The sequence below is a fragment of the Trichosurus vulpecula genome, chromosome 4 (assembly GCF_011100635.1).
Source record: "Trichosurus vulpecula isolate mTriVul1 chromosome 4, mTriVul1.pri, whole genome shotgun sequence".
Lineage (NCBI taxonomy): Eukaryota > Metazoa > Chordata > Mammalia > Diprotodontia > Phalangeridae > Trichosurus > Trichosurus vulpecula.
In genome coordinates this window covers 299,229,041-299,253,073 of record NC_050576.1, presented here as the reverse complement: position 1 = coordinate 299,253,073, position 24,033 = coordinate 299,229,041, and the positions used below count along the sequence as shown (strand labels likewise).

The window sequence follows — 24,033 nt, the reverse complement described above, 5'->3', positions numbered from 1 at the left end:
TCATCTCTTTTTTCTTTACATCACCTTTTTATGTAATTATTTGCCCTTGTTTCTGACTAGGTTTGCATATATGGTAGCCACCGTACTTTTAAGTGTGCTGGTGAGAAAACTGTACTTGCATCCTGTGGAAGGACAAGTTATTGAAACCAAATATGAGCTGGTAACATCATCAAAGGAAGAAGCATGGGTCACTGTTTCTAAAAGAAGCTAAAAATGAATGTCAAGTTGCAAGAAAATGCTTTGGCCCTCTGACGATGAGAATTCATTTGTTTCACTGAGAGATGTCATCCTAAAACTATCACAGGGTTTGGTGTTCACACCTAATTTTTTCTACATTTTTACCATTATCTTCTTTTTCATATTAATATTCCTTTACTAAAGTGAACTTAATACAGACATTTGTTATTTGAACCACATTGACTCCAGGACATGTGATATAGAAGTGAAGGTTTTTTTGGAAGACCATTTCTACACTGCCTTGTCAGAACAGACTAACCGTGAGCAGTGTGTCCTTCAGGGCTGACTGGCAGAGAGGACCACTGTCTTAGACAGCAGTAGCCAGTAGTTCTAATTTTCATTATTTAATATTAAATTATCCATTGTGTTGTAGTTTTTACATAAAACATTTACATTAAATGGTCCCTACTTTGAAGAATTTTAATTCTAGGCATAAAATGTGTATCATACATACTATTTTACATTTTAAATATGCAGAGGGAACTGAATATTTATAGAAATCTTATGGCAAATCATTTTATAAACAAAGAAATCTTTTGTAATATGAATTTTACCTAATCTGTTTTATAATCTAATTTGTGTATGATCTATTAGATTTTCTTAAGGCACAGTATATTTGTAACTGTATTGTACCAACATACTGCTCACTTTACACAGAGAGCTTAGCTTTATATTTTTGAATTAATATTTTCTCATATCACTTCTACCTTTTATTTTTCTTACATAATTGAAATTGTTATTCTTGGGGGGAAATTGTTTGGCAGATTGGAGAAGGCAAGAGTTTGATGACATGCCTTCTAATAGTTACTTATATACTTGTATACTCTACCTCTTATCATATGTTCTACCTCCTATCATGATACCTAGTTGTTTTGACAGGTGTACCATTTTAGTATAAAAGAATAGGAAAGAGAAGAGGAGAATATCTTCCTTTTAAAAAAACACTCTAGGAATTCTCTATATCTTTCATTCAAGACAAATGAAAGACCAGTTGAAAAAGTACGGTCTTGCAACATCCCCCAAGATTTGTGTCTTAGCACTAGACATTCAGTAAATGTTACTGACAGATGTACTACAGGTGCAGAGAATTCTACAGGTACCCAAGGAAGTACTTACCTGATAAATGTATGAGATAACAGTCATCTACCACACACCAGACAAGTAGAATGAACACATTAAGGGGATAGGTTGGCTGGATATGTTGGCTTACTACTGAAATAAAATTATACGGAAGAAATAGGTTAAATAGATTAATAATAAATGTAGGTGTAGAGTGTCTTAATTCCTATGGAAGTGAGTAGAATGGCAAATTCTACATTCTAGAACCTCTTTTTAGCCCTCAGTCTTCATCACCAGTGTGATACACTGCCATAGATCTGAAGGTATAGGATATGAAGCAATTGAGAAAACTGTCTAAATAGAAACTCTTGTACGTGGCTTCCAACAGAGCAAAAGAGACACTTAAAAGCCTGAAGCCAAGGGTTCTCCACCTAATAAATTCCGCTTATTTTAGCTAAAGAATGCCAATTAAAATCATGGTCATTGTTCAACTAGTAAAATAGAACAGGTTAGAAATAGGACAATATAATTTTTTCCAAGTTGTGAATGAAATTCAGCTCTTAGGTATGTTTGTGTTTTGACATCCAAATAGTTGTTAAGTGGTAGTATAAGTTTAAATTTCAGGCCTCCAAGAGAAATGTTGTAGTAAGGACCCATCCTGCCCACTCTACCCCCACCATGCCCTCATCATGCACACCTGGGCCTTTCCTTTTCTTTATTGAGCTCTCAGTCACCCAGTCAACCACAGTGAGGGCTTACGCTGTCATTACACATAGAAAACTAAGGTATTTTTCTTTTTCATGTTGAAGTTTTGCCAAGCTGGAATGATACTGAAGTGCCTTGTTTGTTTGGCATTGATGCTCCAGTCGAGTGCAGGAAAGAACATTCACACCTTGGTCTGAAATGTTCAATCTATGTTAAGTGGTTCTAGTTAATTTCACACAATGAATTTCACATGTGGGCAACCAGGTGGCACAGTGAATAGAGTGCCTGGCCTGGAGTCAGGAAAACTCGTCTTCTTGAGTTCAAATGTGGCCTCAGACACTTACTAGCTGTGTGACCTTGGGCAAATCACTTAACCCTATTTGCTTTCGTTTCCTCATCTGTAAAATGAGCTGGAGAAGGAAATGGCAAACCACTCCAGTATCTTTGCCAAGAAAACCCCAAATGCAGTTCAAAAACAGTGGGACGCGACTGAAATGACTGAACAATAACAACAAGGGGTCTGTGGTATATATGCCTAAGAGGGGAGAAAAAAAGGACTCTACAATCACTGTGTTATGTATGACTGTTTTTTGATTTCTGGTTACAGTTGTGCTTGTGTTTGAGTCCACTGTGCTGTTATTGAGTTTGTTTAATTAAAAATCTACCCCCATATCTTCCCTCTTGTTAATTGAAGTTTAATTGTATCCGTAGACAAAAATGTTCATTCCAGCACTTGCACAAGCCGCCTCTTTTTGAATGGCTCTGAATCACTTGGGAAACAATACAGCTGTTTTTAATGTATTTCAAAATACCCTTTCTGAGTAGGGGTGTTTTTGATCAGAATTAGGATGGATCTTTATTTTGTTTGTTTTTCTGGTAACTAGCACAATGCCATTCCCCTGCTATTTCTCATTTGTCGGAAAAATATGAAGCCCTAACTTAATTACCATTTGATTTCTTACCCTGACAAGTTGGTCCTAAATTTTTTTTTAATTTAAAATCATTTCAGAGCATTAAGTACCTTCCTTAAATGGACATTTCATGTTTTCCATTCTCTAGATTGGCAGCCTTGTATTTTATCTGGTTTGTTAGTCGTACACATTTTTCAAGATAATTTTTTAAACCTTTATTATTCTTTTGTGCAAGAGCAATACAGTGTACAAAACTAACTGAAGGGAATGTGCTAAGTGCAGATAGAGATTTGTTTTTAAAAAGTCCAGAGATAAACCTTACACACAGATCCATTTAACATAATTCATTTGTTACTTTAGTTTCAAGGCTGCTGCCCCATTTATTGAGTTATTTTGTATTTCTGTCTATTTTTAATATTTTAATCTATCTAGGGCTAGAGTTAAGGATAACAAAGAAGTTCTTTTAACTAGATTCAATTTTTATTCTTAATAAGAATAGTTTAATTCAGGGAATGATCCAAATTTGAGAATTTCTTGAAAAAAGAGTTGCTTTTTAGTTACTAGATTCTCTTTAACACCAACTATCCCTAAACCTGCCCCGCCCCCCAAAAATATGCTGTGTAAGTTTTCTCCAGATACTATGGTTTTCTGTTGAAGAAAAATTCAAAATGTTTTCCAAGTGCCTGGAGTATGCTGGAAGAGGGATTGCAGACCACAGAATCAGTATAGGAAGCCAAACCACAACTGAGAGTCAGGGTAATTGTTAGGCTGGAAGAGCTGATCAAATGAGATCGTTGTCATAAAGTGCTTTGTAAACCTTAACACGCTATATATAATTTCAGTTATTATCACTTAACTATTTTCTTTCCACTTGACAGTCATAATGTTTCTGTGCATATGGAGCATAAATATTGTCTTCCGAGAGCAGGTTGGGAAGAGGGAGGGGAAGCTGTACTGCAGCAGAAAATTGGCCTGGAAAGCCACATAACAGCTCTGAGAAGACAGTCATGAGGGGAGAGCCAAAGCAGTTGGGCTAGAGAGCATCGAGTAGATTTCCCTGATTTTGAAGACAAGGAAGCTGAGGTTCAGAGTGAAGAGAACTTCCTAGGAGAGGAATGGTGCAGTTGAGCGGGTGATGCAGGTGACCAGGGGGATGAGGAAGAGGCCAATAAGTAGGATAGGGCAGTAGTTGACAATAGAAGAGCTTTCATGGGGCTAAATTTGTAGAATAGGCCATAGGACAGCTCGCCAAAACAGTTCATTTATTGGGTTAAAATGTTTCCTATGGAATAAAATGAAAACATTGCACCTTTTCACATGCAAATATGTTAGGAAGTTTTTAAACACAGAATTTCAAATTAGAAGGGGCCTGGGAGACGATCTAATCCATCTTGCACCTAGACAGAAATCCCGACCAAAAGATCCCTAACAAATTGTCAGTCAAACCTTCATTTGAAGACAAGGCAGCTATTGCACTTAGGGCAGCTCTAATCATTAGGAAGTCTTTCTTTATATCAAGGCAAAATTTGCTCCCTGACCCCTCCCGCAACTTCTATCCCTTATCCCTAGTTAAACCTTTTGGAGCCAAGCTTCAACAAGTCTAAATCCTGTTCCTCAAATACTTGACAGCTGTTTTGCCTACCCCACCCGCTGATCTCCACCAGTTTCCTCATGACATGGTAGCCATCCTGATTGCCTTTTTGTGGATAGTTCATTATTCACATTTCATCAATGTCTTTCCTAAAATGTGGAATCATAATACTCATGATGTAGTCTCACAAAAACAGAATAATAATAATTGTTTAAAAAATTATTATTATTAGAATTATAATAGCAAACATTTGTACAGCACTTTTAAGATTTGCAAAGTGCTTGACAAATACAGTCTCATTTTATCCTCACAAAAATCCTGTGAAGTAAGTGATATTATCTTCATTTTACTGTAGCTGAGGGAGGTTGTGTGACTTGCCCAGGGTCACACAGCTAGTGTCTAAAACTAAATTCTAATTCAAGTCTTCCTAACTCCAAGGCCAACACTATCTACTACACATACAAAGTTTGTACATGCATGCCAGAATACTTTCCTGTTCTGGAAACAATGCCAGCATTAATGCAGCCTAAGATAGTATTAGGGTTTTTATCTACTGACCCATGTTGAGTTTGAAATGTTCTAAAACTAAATGGTCATTCTTGTTTTACTTGTCCCATCTTGGTAAAATGTTTTTTTTTTTAAAAAGGCGACTTTTCTTCTTTCCACCTCCCACTAAACTTTTCCTTAAAACAAAAGGAAAGCAAAAATGACATAGGCAACATTCCACATCTGTAACCCCAACTTCTCTTATTCCTCCACCCCACCCCCACACTAAGGGATGAGATAAATTTTATTATCTGTTCTCTGTAAACAAAGTAAACTTGGTCTTTGCATTTAATCTGAGTTCAGCTGCCTTTTAACTTTGTTGTTTAGATTAGTGTGGTCACAGGATATATGGTTCTCCTGGTTCCACTTTTTTTTTTTTTTGAAACTCAGTGGGGATTTTCACAACTTTTATTGAGGTAAAATTTCTCATTTTTATACATATATATAATATATGTATATATATATTATATATATATATAAAATTATATATACATATAAAATTAAGAAAGCTACACAATGTTCTAAGGCACTTGGAATTGTGCACTGCATTGGTTCATGCAAGTCTTTCATGTTCCTGTAAATTCCTATGAAGCAAATTCATTGCTTCTTACAGTGCAAGGGCATATATCATGGCATTCCTATATCACATTTATTTCCCTATTACCCAATCAATGGGAGAGCTGGTTTTTGTTTCAATTTTTTTTTTTTTTCACAAAAAGTATGAGGACGAATAGTTTGGTATATATGGAACCTTTCCTTTTGTCTTTGACTTCCTTAGGTTAAAGGGTATTACTTGATGGATCAAAAGATAAGAATATTTCAGTGATTTTTTTTCTCCCATAATCCCAAATGATTTTCCACCAATAATTAATTAGTTTGCCTTTCATCCCATAGCTCCTCCAGTATTGACTATTTCTGTTTTTTTATCATCTTTACCAATTTGCTGGTGTGAGGGGAAACATGAGAATTGTTTTAATTTGCTTTTCTTATCTTGGTGGTTTAGAGCAGTGGCAATAAATTCAAATAGAAATGGATCCCTGCTGGCAGCATATTGCCTTAGAAAACCTCAAGTTAACATTACATTGTGTTGTATTTTATTTATTTTGTTAAATATTTCCCAATTACTTTTTAATATGGTTCAGACAGCACTTGGGAATTTTGAAGGCAGCAACTTATGGGCTGGGAGTTTGACACCTCTGGTTTGGAACATTCTTTCATATGTTATTAATAGATTTCATTTCTTTTTTTTTTTTGAAAAAACTTTATATTCTTTGACCACTTATCTGTTAAAAAGTGACTTTTGGTCTTATATGTGCCTATTAATTCCCTATATCTTGAATATCAGACTTTTAACAGAGATGTTTGTTGCAAGGAATTTTTCATAACAATTTCTCATCTAGATGCTTTGAATCTGTGTGAAAGCTTTTTATATTTCGGTAGCTGAAATTATCTATTTTATCTGTTATGATTATCTATATGACTTGTTTTTTTGGTTAAGAACACTTCTCTTAGATTGCTGTCTGAGAGGGGGAAAAGGAATGACATGGGGGAGATTTAAGCAATGTAAAAACAAAATATATCAATAAAAATTTACTTAAAATAATTTTTCCCTTAACCATAGTTGGGAAAGAAACTTCTTTTCTCTTCTTCTTTTTTTAAATGATAAAGCCCTTTATATTTAGGTTATGGAACTTTTTCACATGAACTACTATCCAGCAATCTAAGCAAACTTGATTTTGCTAAACCCAATTACATTTACCTGCCATACTTGGATACTAGGTGGCCCAGTAGATAGAGCACTAGCCCTGGAGTCAGGAAGACCTGAGTTCAAATGTGGCCTCAGACACTAGCTGTGTGACCATGAGCAAGTCATTTAATCCTTTTTACCTCAGTTTCCTTATCTGTAAAATGAGCTGGAGAAGGAAATAGCAAACTACTCCAATATATCTGCCAAGAAAACACCAAAATACATCACAGAGAGACTGAAACAACTCTATGACGACATTACCTCAGCAGCAATGACAGCTATCAGTCAAACATATGGGATAAGTAAAATACTTGCCATTTATGACATTTCTCTAATGGATATAGTAATACCATAATAAGCCTATGAGGAAAAGGAAATGAGCTTAGCCTGGCATGACTTTTTCTTGAAGAACTCATACTGATCCTAGACTGGTTTGCCATTTCTGTCTCTAGCTCATTTTACAGAAAATGAAACTGAGGCAAACAGCGTTGAGTGGCTTGCCCAGAGTCATGCAGCTAGTAAGCATCTGAGGCCAGATTTGAACTCAGGAAGATGAGTCTTCCTGACTTCAGACCTGGCATTCTATCTATTTCCCCACCTAGCTGTCCAAACGTAAGGCATCTGATATCAAAAACGACTGACCTGAAAAATAGGTCGATGAGAAATCATTTAAGAGTCATTGGACTCCCCAAAAACCATAAATTTTTTTCTGATTTCTTTTTTCTCTCTTTTGAAAAATTTATTTTTTTATTTTTAGTTTATAACATTCAGTTCCACAGGTTTTGAGGTTCCAAATTTTCTCTCCCTCCCTCTCCTCCCCTCTTCTCCCCAAGACGGCATGTAATCTAATGTAGGTTCTACATTTACCTTCACATTGAACTTATTTACATAATAATCCAGTTGTAAAGAAGAATCACAACCAGTGGAATGAAAGAGGAGAAATGAAACCAAAAAAGAAGGGAAAAAAAAGAGCAAATAGTTTGCCTCAATCTGCATTCAGACTCCATAATTTTTTCTCTGGATGTGCATAGCTTTTTCCATCATGAGTCTTTTAGAGCTGTCTTTGAACCTTGTATTGATGAGAGGAGTCAAGTCTATCAAAGTTAGTCCTTACAAAGACCATGTGTCTATAATCGTGTGTAATGTTCTCCTGGCTCTGCTCCCTCACTCAGCATCAATTCATATAAGACTTTCCAGGTTGTAATGAAGTCCATCTGTTTCTCATTTCTTATAGCACAATAGTATTCCATTACATTCATATATGACAATTTGTTTAGCCATTCCCCAGTTGATGGGAATCCCCTTGATTTCCAATGCTTTGCTACCACAAAGAGAGCTGCTGTAAATATTTTTTGTACATATGGGTCCATTTCCCACTTGTATGATCTCTTTGGGATATAGCCCTAGAAGTGGTATTGCTGGGTCAAAGGGTAGGCACATTTTTATAGCCCTTTGGCCATAGTTCCAAATTGCTCTCCAGAATGGCTGGATCAGTTCACAACTCCACCAACAATGTAGCAATGTTCCAATTGTCCCACATCCTCTCCAGCATTTATCATTTTCCTGTTTTGTCATTTTAGCCAATCTGACAGGAGAGATGTGGTACCTAAGAGTTGTTTTGATTTGCATTTCTCTAATCAATAGTGATTAGAGCATTTTTTTCATAAGATTGTAGATATAATTTCTTCTTCTGAAAACTACCTGTTCATATCCTTTGACCATTTCTCAGTTGGGGAATGACTTATATTCCTATAAATTTGGTTCAGTTCCCTGTATACTTTAGATATGAGGCCTTTATCAGAGACACTGGTTGTAAAGATTTTTTCCCAGTTTTCTGCTTCCCTCCTAATCTTTGTTGCATTGGCTTTGTTTATACAAAACCTTTTCAATTTAACATAGTCAAAATTATCCATTTTGCATTTTGTAATGCTCTCTATCTCTTGCTGGATCATGAATTCTTCTCTTTTCCACAAATCTGACAAGTAAACTGTTTCTTGTTCTCCCAAATTGCATATAGTATCAGCCTTTATTCCAAAATTATGAACCCATTTTGACTTTATTTTTGTAGACGGTGTAAGATATTGGTCTATGCCCAGTTGCTGCCATACTATTTTCCAATTTTTCCAGCAGGAAAACCATAATTTTTAAAAGACTAAATTATATTTCATTAAATAAAAATGAAAGTTGCCCTTATCTGTTAGAATCAGAGGTCAAATTAAAGACAGGAAGAATCTGTGGATCATATCCTGAGAGAAACTTCAAAAGACAAAGTCATGGGAATGCCACAACCAAAATCCAGAGATTCCATATCAAAGAAAAAATACTGCAAGCATCCGGAAAGAAACATTCAACGACCAAAAAACTAGAGTCAGGAACACAAAACAGAGATCTTGGAATGTAATAAACACGAATAAATAAAAAAAAATAAAATAAACAAGAAAGAATTTAAGGAAATGAACAGAACTTTAGAAATGTTAGATATGTTCAGGGTGGGGAACCTGTGGCACATGTGACCCTCTAGGTCCTCAAGTGTGGCCCTTTGACTGAATCCAAACTTCACCAACAAATCTCCTTAATAAAAGGATTTATTCTGTAAAACTTGGACTCAGTCAAAAGGCTGCGCCCAAGGACCTAGAGGGCCAGTTGTGGCCTCAGGGCTGTAGGTTACCCATCCCTGTAGATAGACCTTTGGAAAATATTGAATGAAAATAGAAAGGAGATACCAATTCTCAGCTGTGTATAGTACCTTTACAACAACTGGCCGTGTTTTAGGGCATAAAAAGTCACAAAAAATACAGAAAAATAAATATCAAATGCACCTTTTTTGGACCATAATGCAATAAAAATTACATTCAATAAAGGGCCTTTGAAGTGTAGATTAAAAATCAACTGGAAACTAACCTAATTCTAAAATGAGTGGGTAAAAGAACAAATTATAGAAACAATCCAATGCAATAAACATTTGTTAAGCACCTACTGTGTGCTAAACAACGGGGATACAAATAATCAAAGAAAGACGGTTCCTAACCTCAATGATCTTAAAACTGTGTGCGTAGAGACAAAATATAAAAGGAGGTAGGAAAGTGGAGTGGGGTTAGAGGGAGGCCAGGGAGTACCTGCCACAGAGGCACCTCATTCTGTGGAGTTGAAACCAGGCAGAGCAGTAGGTGCAAATTAGAAAGACTCAAGAACGTTGATGAAAGCAATGAACAACCTTGTTTCCAAAAAAGCTATGTTGAGACATGTTGCCTGTCTCTCAATAAAGAGAAGATGGACACAAGGTACAGAAAGGATGTATTTTTGGACACAGTCATTGAATTTGTTTTGCTTGACTATTTGCTGCAAGGGTGTTTTTTTTCTTGGTTTTTAATTGGCGGTTATCAATAGAGATGCAAAAAAAAAAAAGGCCCATTATAAGTTCAAATGGAAGCATAGATAAGCAGAACAGTTTTTTTTATTTTATTTTTCTCATTTACATGGAAACATACATTTTTAATATTCATTTTTTAAAATTTTGAGTGCCAAATTCTCTCCTTCCTTCCCTCCCCTCCCCACAAAGGCAAGCAATTTGATATAGATTATACCTGTGCATCATGTCATGTTGCAAAAGAAAATATAGACCAAAAAACCAAAAACAACCCCCAAACATAAAAACAAACCAAAAATAATAAAGTTTTAAAAAGTATGCTGCTATCTGCCTTCAGACCCCATCAATTTTTTCTCTGGAGGTGGGTAGCATTTTTTCATCATAAGTCCTTTGGAATTGTCTTGGATTATTGTATTGCTGAGAATAGCTAAGTCATTCGCAGTTGATCATCGTACAATATTGTTATTATTGTGCACAGTGTTCTGGTTCTGTTCATTTTTCCTTGCATCAGTTCATGTAAGCCTTCCCAGGTTTTTCTGAAAGAATCCTGCTCATCATTTCCTACAGTACTCCATCACAATCATATACAACTTATTCAGCCATTCCCCAGTTGATGGATATCCCCTCAATTTCCAATTCTTTGGAAATTTTGGAAGCTGCTATAAATATTTTTGTAAATATAAGTCCATTTCCTTTTTTCTTTGATTTCTTTGGAATACCGACCTAGCAATGGTATTGCTGTGTCAGAGGGTATACACAGTTTTATAGCACTTTGGGGATAATTCCAGATTACTCTTCAAAATGGTTGGATTAATTCATAACTCCATCAAGAGTACATCAGTGTTGTATTTTTTCCACATCCCCCCCACCATTTATCATTTTCTTTTTCTGTCATATTAGCCAATCTGATGGATGGAAGGTGGTACTTCAGAGTTGTTTTAACTTGCGTTTCTCTAATCAATAGTGATTTATAGCATTTTTTCATAGGACTCCTGGTAGCTTTCATTTCTTCTAAAAACTGCCTGTTTATATCCTTAGATGACTTATTAATTGGGAAATGACTTGTATTCTTATAAATATGATTCAGTTCTCTATATACTTAAGAAATGAGGCCTTTATCAGAGAAATTGCTGTAAAATATTTTTCCTAGTTTCAAACAGGACAGTTTTGAAAGCGATATGTGTATATATCTATATATATCTACATATGTATATACACACACATAGAGTACATATAAATATTACACATGTATTAAAAGCAAATGATATGATACAAAAATGTGGAATTTCACATAGAATCTTCTTTTTATGTTTTGCTGTGTATATGGAAGTTTTCTTGGGCATTTAAGTTTAGAATTTTTTTAATATAATAAAATGTGCACTAGGAATTCATTTTTTGTTAATGTAATATGGCATGCACTAAGGAGTCTTGGGTTTCATCCTTCTAACTCTCTAAGTAGCCCTGTAACTTTATATAATTCAACCTCCCTGAGGCCTTCATCTTTAACTGCTGAACTAGTGTTCAGTGATGTCCCAATTCTAGCATTCTATAATGTCATCTTTTTGTCTTTAATCTTCTTCGTATAGGAAAACTGGTTTTATCTGCATGCCTTATGATAGTATTCATTTAAAAATTCCTGTTAACTTTTTCATAAAATGATTCACAAAGTATGAAGGGGAGGTACTTTTCATCGTGTTTTATGAAAAGCCTCTGATGTAATCTGTGCAGGAAAACCATATAATTTTTTTGCTCATGTTTCTGGACTTTGAAAAAAAACCTCACATGGGCTTTAACTAACCCGTATAGTATTTTGAACACACACAAATCACAGCAAAATTTACCATCACTGTTTCAGATTTGTTATTTTCTATGAGTACGTGTAGACTTCCCCCATCCCCAGTCGGAGCTCTCCCTTGCAAGAAATGTGTTGAACAAAACATATCAGCACATTGGCTGTATCTGAGAAAACACATTTCTGATTTTGTACCTCTTGTCCAATTACCCTTTTACCAAAAATTGGAAGGTACATTTCATTATCAGTCTTTTAAAGTTATGATTGGTCTGAATTGTGGGGTCCTTATAAATTGGTTTCCCTCACATTACAGTCATCATGTAAATTGTTCTAGTAATGCTCATTTTAAGATGGGCACGATGCCTCAGAAAAATCTGGGAAGATGAGATGAACTGATACAAAGTGAAATGAGGAAAACTGGGAGAACATTGTACACAGTAATGGCAATATTGTATGATATAGCTATTCTGAGCAATATAATGATCTAAGACAATTCTGAAGGATATATGATGAAAAGCACCATCTATCTCCAAAGAACTGGCGGAACTTGAATGCAGATTGAAGATACTTTTTCTTTATTTTTCTTGGTTTTTTTTCTGTTTTCTTTCACAGCATCACTTACATAGAAATGTGTTTTACATGACTACACATGCATAACCTGTATCAAATTGCTTGCTTTCTCAATGGGGGGGGGGAAGGGGAGAGAGAATTTGGAACTCAACATTTTTAAAAAGAATGTTAAAATTGTTTTTACATGTAATTAGGGAAAAGTAAAGTATTAAATTTAAAAAGTAATACTCACTTTACTCTGTATCGGTTCAAAAGTTTTTCTTTGAATCCATCATATTAATAATTTCTTATGGCACAAAAATTTCATTACATTCATATACCACAATGTGTTGAGTCATTTCCCAAATGTTGGGCACCTATTTGGTTTCCAGTGGTTGGGTACAACATTACTGCCCATGCTGCCACAAATATTCCTACGTATATTAGTCCTTTTACCTGCCCTTGACCTCCTTGTCATACATATCTAATAGCAGTATCATAGGCAGCTAGGTGGTGCAGTAGATAGAGTTCTGGCTTGGAGTCAGGAAGACAAATTTGACTTCAGACACTAGCTGTGTGACCCTGGGCAAGTTACTTAATCCCAGTTTCTTCAACTCTAAAGTGGGGATAATAAAAGCACTTACCTCCCAGGGCCGTTGTGAGGATCAAATGAAATAATATTTGTAGAATGCTTAGCACAATTTCTGACACATAGGAGGCACTTTATAAATGCTTGTTTCCTTCCTCTTTATAGGGTTGAGAGAGAGAGAGAGAGAGAGAGAGAGAGAGAGAGAGAGAGAGTATCTATCTGTCTGTCTGTCTTTTTGAGCACAGTTCCAAATCATTTTCAGAATGGTTGAGCCACTTCACACCTCTACCAACAGTATTTTACTGGGCCCTTTCCCTCACAATCTCCAACAGCTGTCAGCATACTTTATTGTCACCGTTACCAATATGGTGGGAATAAGGCAGAACCTCAGGATTATTTCCATTTGCATTTCTCTTATAATTGGTGAGTTGGAGCATTGGTAATATGGTTTCAGATAGTTTACATCTTTGCACTTCAGACTTGCTCATATCTTTTGACCACTTAAACGTTGGGGGATGAATTTTATTTTTTTGTATTTGTAATAATTCTTTATGTATCTTGGATATTAGACTTTATTAGAGAAATTGTCTATGAAAAGATTTTTTTCTCAAATTAACTCTTTCCCTACTAACTATTCATTTTGTTTATGCAAAAGCTTTTCAATTTTATGTCACCAAAGTGTCCATTTTCTCTTATGATCATTTTTGTCCCTGGTTTAAGTAAGAATCTCTGTCTGGCCATAATTGGGAAAGCTTATGGCTATCTCCTTCTTTTGTCCTTTAATTTTTATATGAACTTTTAGATTTAGGTTATATGTCCATTTGGAGTTTATTGTGATAAATAGCATAACATTTGGGGCTAACCCTGATTTCTTCCACTCTGCTTTCAGGTTTCTTCAGCAGTTTTTCATCAGATAGGGAATCTTTTATCCCAATACTTGGTTTATTGAGCGTTATGCTACTGCATTTGATTGCTTCTATGACTTCTCATGGGCAGGTAGGCGATATGGTGGATAGAGCGCTGGACCTGGAGTTAGGAAGACCTGCATTCAACTCTGGCCTCAGACATTTACTAGCTGTGTGACTCTGGGCAAGTTGCTTAACCTCTGCCTCAGTTCCTCATTTGTAAAATGTGTATAATAATAGCACTTACCTTCCAGGGTGGTTGTGAAAATCAAATGAGATAATTATGAAATATTTACTATACTGCTCTGTACTATGTAAATGTTAGCTAATAACTATTATTATTGTTTATCTAATCTGTACTGCTGATCAATTTTTCTGTTTTCTAACTTGGTTTGATGATTATAGCTTTATAATATAATTTGAGTTCTAGTACTTTCTGACTCCTTTCATTCCTACTTTTTTTTCATTATTTCCATTGAGATTCTTGATTTTATGTTCCTCCAAATGAATTTTGCAATTATTTTATCTAAATCTATAAAATAACCCCATGGTAGTTAGATTGCTATGGCATTAAATATATAACATTCTCTTTTTTATTTTATGCTTCAGTCTATAGCATTAAAATTCTTCTGGTCACTCAAAATTATCAAAATATTTAGGGAGAGGATTCTGGGAACATGGTGGAGTAGGTCAGAAAATTCCAAGCTCTCCAGATTTCCCCCACAGACAAGACACAATAGTGCCTCAGGGCAAATATAGAGTGGTAAAAATAAACAAGAGTTGGGGCAGAACAGTGGTCCTCCTGGGATAGCTAGAGAAGATCTGAAGAAGAATCCCAGGACTAAGGTTTGGTTCCTGTGAAGAGTAAACACCTTCAGGTTAGTTCTGCTGAAACAGCAAGCAGCAAGCCCTGGGGCTAGCTGGGTTGGGAGGTAGCCTCAGCCCCAGCCACAAGAAATGTCACCTCCTGGACAGTGAGGGGAGTTGGAGTTGGTGTGTGAGCCAGGGAAGGTTTAGGGAACCTCTGCTGACAAGGGATACCAGGCTTAGCTGTGCTGCTAAGATGTGGTCCTGAACAAGAAGGAACTAGCATAAGTCCAGGGAGTGCAGAAGCAGTGGGGCAAGATGCCACTGGCTGTAGGCACTTACAGCACTTACAAGAGTGGAGTTCTTGATTTTGGTTCCAGGCCAGCGGGGAGAACTGAAGGAAGATCTGAGGCTAGAGGCACCATCCCCCATACCTCAGGGATAGAGGTGACTACAATAATAAGCTGCTACAAATTTTTAAAAAATTATTAGGCAAAGAAGAAAGAATCCAACTATTGAAAGTTACTATGGGAATAGAAAAGACCAGGGTTGGTCTTCAGAGGGGGACACTGAAGCAAAAAAAAAAGCCTCTCCTACCCAAAAAAGAACATCAAATGGTCACCTGCCTAAAAAGAATTTGCAGAAGAACTTTTAAAAAGACTTTAAAAATCAAATGAGAGAGATTGAGGAAAAATTTTAAAAAACAACAATCCAAGAAAAATGAGAAGATTATGAAAAGAAAGTCAACCAACTGGAAAAGGAGATCCAGAATCTTAAGGAAGAAAATGACTCCTTGAAAATTAGAACTGGGCAAGGGAAGTCAGTGGAGTTCTAAGAGATGAAGAAATAATAAAACAAAATGTAAAGAATGAAAAGTAGAAGAGAATATGAAATATAAGAAAAACCACTTATCTGGAGAACAGATCAAGAAGAGAAAACATAAGAATAAGCAGACTACCTGAAAGCTATGATCAAAAAAAAAGAATCTTGATACAATAATACAAAAAATAATTAAAGAAAATTGTCCTGAAGCATTAGAAAAGAAAGAAAGTAGAAACAGAAAAAATCCACTAATCACCACCTGAAAGAGATCCTACAAAAAAACCATACAGGAATATCATAGTCAAATTCTGAAACCTCCAGCTTAAGGAGAAAATGTTTACAAGCAACAAGAAAAAAAAAAAAACAATTCAAATATGGCAGAGCCACAATTAGAATCTCACAAGACCTAGCAGCTATGACACTAAAAGACTGAAGGTCTTGGAATACAACATTTTGAAGAGCAAAAGAACTGGGATCGTGACTGAAAATATCACACCCAGGAAAGTTAAGCATAACCTGAATAAAAAAATGGACATTCAATGAATTGCCAGGCTTTCAGGATTTTGTTGCAAAAAAACCCGCTGGACTTAATATAAAAAAATGACATACAAAATCCAAGAGAAATATAAGGTAAACATTAAAGACTAACTACAAGGGACTCAATAAGGACTGTTTACTTTTTATATGAGGAGATGTAAAACATATATCTAAGACTGCTATTAGTAATTGCATAATTCAAAAGAAAGATTGGGGTTGACTTAAGTATGATGTGATGAAGTAGAACCATTTTGAAAAAGGTAGAAAGAGTAATTATACACATGAGATAAAAGAGGAAGAACTGACACAGAGGAATTAAATGGGGGAGGAGAGCTGGTAGTTCTGGAACCCTATTCTCATCAGGAATGGTTTAAAGAAGGAACAATACATATATATCTAGAAGAGTATAAAAGTCTTCTAAATTCAGAAAGAAATAAGAGGCTAAAGGGATAGGGAGGGGAGAGAGAACAATGGAGGGATTTCTAGAGAGAACCCTCCTCGTATTGGATCTAGGTTAAAGAGAGAGAACAATATATAGATTTAGAAGGGAATAAAAGTCTTCTAAATTTATAAAGAAGTAAGAGGATGAGGGAATAGGATAAGGGGGGGATATAGAAGGATGTCTAGATTAATGGGAATGGGACAAAGATGGAATAACTATATCTATATCTATTTGGAAGGCTACAAAAGGCTTCTAAATTCAGAAACAAGAAGGTAAGGGGAAAGGATGAGGGGGAGAGGATAAAGTGGGGACCTTTGGAGTCAGGGATAAGTTAAGTAATAGGAGGGCATGGTGGTGGGTAGAAGTAAAATAGAAGAGTTTGGAGGGATAGGAAATAAGAGATACAAACTAAAATAAAGATCAGGAGTAGAATTTATTAGGGGAAAAAAGCAGAGGTAGTAACCATGATCTCAAAGTTAAAGTTAAAATAGATGAGAAAGAGAAAAAATACACTATATATCAGCCATGTTAATATGATTTTAGACTATTTAAAATAACTAGAAAGTATAAGGTTGGAATATGGCTGTGGTGTAGGAAATGATGAGTTGGTGGACTTAGAAAAATATCAAAAGACTTGGCCACCCTAAGAGAAACAGAAGACAAACAAGTATAGTACAGTCTTACATAGATGCATATGAATGTATATGTCTATATGAGTATGATTATAGATATCTTAGTATATGTATGGGTATGTATGTGTACATATGTTTTTGTGTATAGGTGTGTATATATGTGTAGGTTTATGTATGTACATATGTATGTGTGTATAAGTACACACAGTGTGTGTGTGTGTGTCCACACTTAATTGTAGCCTTCTGGGGCGGGGGGGCAGGAACAACAAAGTAAAAAGTGTGCAGTAGAGAATAAAAGAAAATTTACAAGGAAGCAAAAAAAAAAAAAGATGGACAGCTCTGAACACAATGTGTAGCATTTATTTTATAGGCTCTCTTGAAATGGAAATTTATTGCTGTATATTTTGAATCCTCTTTTACATTCTGCTGTGCATATGACAATGCTTTTTTCTTTTTTTTATTTTGTATTTAAGTTCTAGTATTTAAGTCTATAATATGTTTCCTTTTCTTATTATGTATTTAAGTTTTAGTATTTAAGTTTAAAATAAAATTAAAAAAATTTTTAAAGATATTCATAGGTTTTTTTTTACTCCAATTTTCTCTTCCTCTGTCCTTCCCCTCTCAATAAAGATTCTTGTTCTGTTATTTTCAGTTTTAAAATTGATACTTTACTTCTCCATCATCACTACCCAATTATATTTTTGCACATGAAGTGATAAAGATGTAGAGCTCAGCAGACATAAAGACTGAAGGCTTCCAAAAATTTGAAGTTAATTAAAAGCAAGTTTGTGTAAAAAAAATTCTTGATACTCCCGGGATTTTGCAAAATTAGATTTGGCAACCATTTGGGTGATAGGGATTCTTTGTCTCTTGTTAGAGAAGAAGGGTTCTTAACCAGGCTAATCAGGAGCCCATAGATAAATTTCTGATGATCTGTGAAACTGGATAGAAAAAAAAGTCTTTATTTTTACTAACCTTTAATTGAAATGTAGCATTTCCTTCAATTATGAATGTAGGAGTCAGACTACACCAGTATTAGGCTTCACTAAATTGCCAAAAGGGTCTATGATGAAAAAAGCCAAGAACCCAGCTACAGAACATGGTAAAGCACCATCTGCAAATAGGCAATTAGTAATTTCTTTGTAATTAGAGCTGGTTTCCCCAGTGTCTAAATTTCTGCATAACTCAAATACTTGATTATTACTCTTTTTGAAGAAGTCCTGAATTTTAATCTCTTCTGTATGGAAAATAAAATGAAAGAAAATACTGTAGTAATTATCCACTATGAAGTTGGACAATTTCGATGATAGATGACAGTTCAATCACCTCTAAACACAACAGAAGTAAGTTGTTAGGAAGTAAGTTTATCATCACTGGAAGTATTAAACAGAGGCTAAATGACTGCCTTTCAAAGTCACCTCTAAAATTCTATGATTTTATAATAGATTATGGTCTAAAAAAGTGCCAATACAGTTAGAGCAATTCCTAAAAAAAGTAACGATTTATAACGTTAATCTCCTAATTCTAAGAGTTTTACTCAATTGGTCATCTGTTCCAATTTGTCTTATACTGGAGGTTAGATTAGCTCTGCCTTGAGTTCTTGGTATATACTTGACTACTGCTTCTATATTAGAATTACACACACCCATATCTCACATTCATATTTTGACTGAAGTTTATCCACATTCTTGTGGGAATTCTCGTAGTATTGGGAACTTCATATTTTGTATTACTCTTTTAGTGATGTGTGGCTGTGGGTCATGGAGTACGAGTTTCTGAAAACTGAATTTGAGTTTCACCCAAAGGACAAAGGAGAGGCACATAGTGACATAGGACATGAGAGATGACCAATTTGTAGAAGTAGCTAGGTGGCATTGTGCTGGACTTGGAGTCAGGAATATTTGGGCTCAGTTGTGACTCAGGCAAGTCACTTCAGCCTCAGTCACACTCAGCTACTACAGTTTCCTCATCTGTAAAATGAAGGAGTTTCATTGGTACTTTCCAGCTCTAAATCTATGATCCTATGAATTGAGAAGTGGTATAAAGAAAGGACGATATTAGAGAAATGTATGACTGAGGGGAAAAAAAGATGAACCAATCAAGTAGTAGATAGAAGGGAAAATTGCCAAAGCACTTGTGCGCCATTGGTATCTGGTGTTTGGCTACAACATGGAATGTCAAAAGATCTGGATGATGATGGCCCCCAGCATATTGGATGCCCCCACACAGGGAAGGGGGATGGACAAAAACACACGAGAGCTCAGAATGGATGGATTGTGGTCTGCATCATTGAAAGGAAGGACTATATCAGCGAGAACACACAGAACCATCTGAATATTGAAATATTCATAACTGGAATGAAAATATTTGTTGTCAGTTGGTCTTGAACTATGTGATTGAACTATATGGTCCTGAAGTATATGACAGAATCTTATGGATTGTTATATATTATAAACCTTCCAACATGAGGTAAAGAAAATAATGATCTGGTTATTTTCTCTTAGCAAAACAAAGTCTAAAAATCCCTCTTGGATGGTTGGTAGGAGAATAGAGAGTTGTGATCATTTGGCTCTTTTTTCCCCTCCATAAATTCATGGCAAAATCCTCCAGTAGGGGTGCAGATGAGAGTAGGAACTAGGGAATAAGAACATCAATGAGGACGCATCAACTTCAATATTGAAATATTGAATCAATATTCAGTATTGAAATTTTCATAACTGGAATAAAATGTCTCTTTTTAAAGGAATTTCAGATATCATTGAATAGATGGGGAACATATATGGGAAAACAGATAGTCTTTCATGTTTCCCTAAAATCATATTTCACCCAAACCTAGTTCTGAAAGTAAGCTTATTTTAGTAATTTCAGGGTATCTAGAGAAGCAGGGTTGGAGAGGCTCGACCCTTGCTCTTCCTCTTCTCTATTCTCCAGGGAAAAGATGGGTGAGTTGGTTTGGTTGTGATGTCATTCATTCATTCTTTTATTCAGTTACAATTTTAACCACATCTACTATGTGCAGAACAGTGTTAGGCACTAGGGATAATACAATAACAAAAATTAAGACAAAGCCCTTACATTCATGCATCTTACACTTTAGAAAAGGGGGTGCGGCATGACATACATAAATATACTATACTTAAAACCATAATATATGCTAGAATATGTGTATAAGAGAGAGATACAAAGTACAAAGGTACAAGATTCAAAGGAAACTGTCTGATTTGAGGGTGTGGTTAGAACCCTGTTCCCAGGAGCTGTTAGGATTGGATGAGGACGTCATACTGAGAGTACTAGTAGTTAAATTAATGTTTTTATAAATAGTTTATGAATCATGTGATCCTTAGCAAGTTTTTAAATTTAAGTATCAGGTCGGTTGTCTAAGAGGGAAAAATTCATCTGCAAAACTACCACAGGAGAGTAGGGATTCTCCTCCCTCCCTTTTGGCCTCTGGTCTTGCGATTGGGTATCACCAGTCTTCTAAACCAGTCCCCTCCTTCTCTAATCAGGTATGACCTAGTCCCTAGTTCCCACTCTCATCTCCACCCCTAGTGAGGATTCCTCCATGAATCCATGGAGAACAGGGAAAAGGAGCCAAATTACAACAGCCAACAGGCATTTTTAACTTTAGTTTTGGTGGGGGTAGATAACTAGATCCTTATTTTCTCCACCTGGATTTGGAAGGTTTATTTTTGCTGTTCAGTTGTTTCAGTTGTGTTCAACTCTTCAGAACCCCATTTGGGGTTTTCTTGGCAAAGACACTAGAGTGGTTTGCCATTTCCTTCTCCAGTTCACTTTATAGATGTGAAAACTGAGGCAAACAGCATTAAGTGACTCAACCAGAGTCACACAGCTGGTAAGGCTGAATTTGAATTCAGGTCTTCCTGACTCCAGACCTAGAGCTCTATCTACTATGCCACCTGGCTGGAAGGTTTATAATATATAACAATCCATAAGATTCTCACTCACTCATATATCTCAGGAGTACGTAGCAATGACCAAAAAATTCATGACAACTCAGAGAGCCCATATTCTATGTCCCTTGTCCTTTTCTGTGCATATCTCACTGCCATCCTTTTCTCTCTGGCTTCTCCTACATAACAAAGAAGCATGTAGATTGGGAAAAAACTATGATTGATTAAATGATCTAAATCAGCATTCAAGTACAAATTAAACAGAATAGTAAACAAAGTTTAAAAAACAAGTTTGAGACTTGGCGAGTTTGAGGAAGGGAAAAATCACTATCAGTTTTCAGTCCCACCAGATTTGAAATGCCTTGGTTAGCCCTTTGGGGAGCCATCCCAACCTGCCACAATGAGTACATGTTAGAGTGGACATGTCAGCTCCAACCCATAGAGAAAAAAGTAGGAATTGGTGCTATGTCAACTGTACACTTAGATTAAGTACCTGATAACGTTTCACCACTGGATTTACAGGCGATATTTCTCATGAACCACTGGTAGATTAATAGATTAGATAGAGCATTTTGTAAGCATTTAATATATACCAAACACTGTGCTATATTCTGGAGATGCAAATACAAGCAAGCAAGATATTCCCCACCCTCAAGGAGTTTACATCCTACTGAGGGAAAACAGTACATAAAAGGAAATTGAAAAAGGGACATAAACATGAGGAGGCATGGTATGGAGATGGCCAGAGAAGACATGGAGTCATGGTTCTGGGCAAGATAAGGTGAAAGTTCACCTATCAGAGCCAGGAGACCCAGAGACAGAGCCAAAAGTTGCAGTGGGAGAGAGATGACAATGATGGCTGTGGTGTAATAGGCAGCATGGTGAGGAGATGGTGTTGTACACCAAAAAAATCCAACTTCTCCTACTATTAGGCAACTAGCAACCAGTGGGTAATTTAGGCAAGTACTAGAATGTTCACCACAAATTTTGCAGGCCTTGACAACATGTAGACATTGCTGGATAAGTATCCAGACTAATTTATCAAATAAAGGTGCACATAAAAAAGGGAAAAAGACCCCCATGTACAAAGTATTTGTAGCAGCTCTTTTTGTGGTGGCAAAGAATTGGAAATTGAGGGCTTGCCCATTAATTGAGGAATGGCTGAACAAGTTGTGGCATATGAATGTAATGGAATACTGTTGTTCTATAAGAAATGATGAGCAGGCAGATTTCAGAAAAACCTGCAAACACTTACATGAACTGATGCTGAGGGAATTAAGCAAAACCAAGAGAACACTCTACACAGTAATAGCAACACTGTGTGATGAAAAACTTTGATAGACTTAGCTCTCCTTAGCAATACAATTATCCAAAATACAATTCCAAAAGATTCATAATGGAAAATGCTATCCACATCCAGAGAAAGAACTATGGAGTCTGAATGCAGATTGAAGCATACTGTCTTCTCTTTTTTTCTCATTGTTTTTCCCTTTTGTTCTGATTCTTCCTTCACAATATGACTAATATGGAAATATGTCTAACAGGATTGTAAATGTATAGCCTGTATCAGGTTGTATGTTGTCTTGGGTATAAGGGTGAGGGGAGGAAGGGAGAAAAAAAATTTAGAACTCAGAATCTTATAAAAGTGAATGTTGAAAACTATCTTTACATGTAATTGGAAAAATAAACTACTATTAAGTAGAAAAAAAACCAAAAACCAAATATGGATGCAGCCAAGGGCCTCCAACATTCATACACAAGAATAGGAGTAATTTAAACAAAGTCATGATTTAGGACTTGGGAAAAACTGGCAACTCCATAATCCCTTGCTCCTGCTGGCATTAACTAATCCAATTAGCAATCTCAGATGCTAAACTGGGTATGGGGGAGTGTTTGTTATAAGGTAATGGAAACAATAAGTTCTCTTCATTTATGCTAACCATTTATAGTATGATATTGGATGTTGCCCATGTAGCATGACCAACTGCTCATAATTCATAGATCTTGGAATTTTGAAGCTAGAAAAGATGTTGAGGCTCATATAACATGCTTATCTACTCATAGCTAAAAGACTTAGAGGGAATGTTGCCTAGGCAGTAGGAGGGAGATGCTAAGGGCAGAAGTTCTTAACCTAGGGTCCATGTACTTGTTTTTTTTAATTAAATTTATTTATTTAACATATTTAGTTTTCAGCATTGATTTTCACAAGAGTTTGAATTACAAATTTTCTCCCCATTTCTACCCTCCTTCCCAATCCAAGATGACGTATATTCTGGTTGCCCTGTTTCCCATTCAGCCCTCTCTTCTGTCACCCCACTCTCCTCCCATCCCCTTTTCCCTTCCTTTCTTGTAGCGCAAGATAAATTTCTACTTCCCATTACCTGTGTATCTTATTTTCTAGTTGCATGCAAAAACTTTTTTTTTGTTTTTGAACATCTGTTTTTAAAACTTTGAGTTCCAAATTCTCTTCCCTCTTCCCTTCCCACCCACCCTCCCTGAGAAGTCAAGCAATTCAACATAGGCCACATATGTATCATTATGTATAACCCTTCCACAATACTCATGTTGTGAAAGACTAACTATATTTTGCTCCTTCCCAACCCATCCCCCTTTATTGAATTTTCTCCCTTGACCCTGTCCCCTTTCCAAAGTGTTTGTTTTTGATTACCTCCACCCCCTTCTGCCCTCCCTTCCATCATCCCCCCCTTTTTTTATCTTCTTCCCTCTTCTTTCCTGTGGGGTAAGATACCCAATTGAGTATGTATGGTATTCCCTCCTCAGGCCAAATTTGATGAGAGCAAGATTCACTCATTCCCCCCTCACCTGCCCTCTCCCCTCCTCCCACAGAACTGCTTCCTCTTGCCACCTTTATGTGAGATAATCC

The 24,033-nt window shown here is 36.0% G+C and overlaps 1 protein-coding gene across 1 annotated transcript in view; it reads left to right on the top strand.

Moving 5' to 3' along the window:
- Window positions 1-2,671, top strand: part of LOC118846132 (cytochrome P450 20A1) — a 41,920-nt gene extending 39,249 nt beyond the window's left edge. The window contains exon 13 of the mRNA XM_036754369.1: window positions 61-2,671. Coding sequence (XP_036610264.1) covers window positions 61-211 — 151 coding nt within the window. The 3' untranslated portion in view covers window positions 212-2,671. The remainder of the gene's footprint in view (window positions 1-60) is intronic.
- Window positions 2,672-24,033: the final 21,362 nt, after the last annotated feature.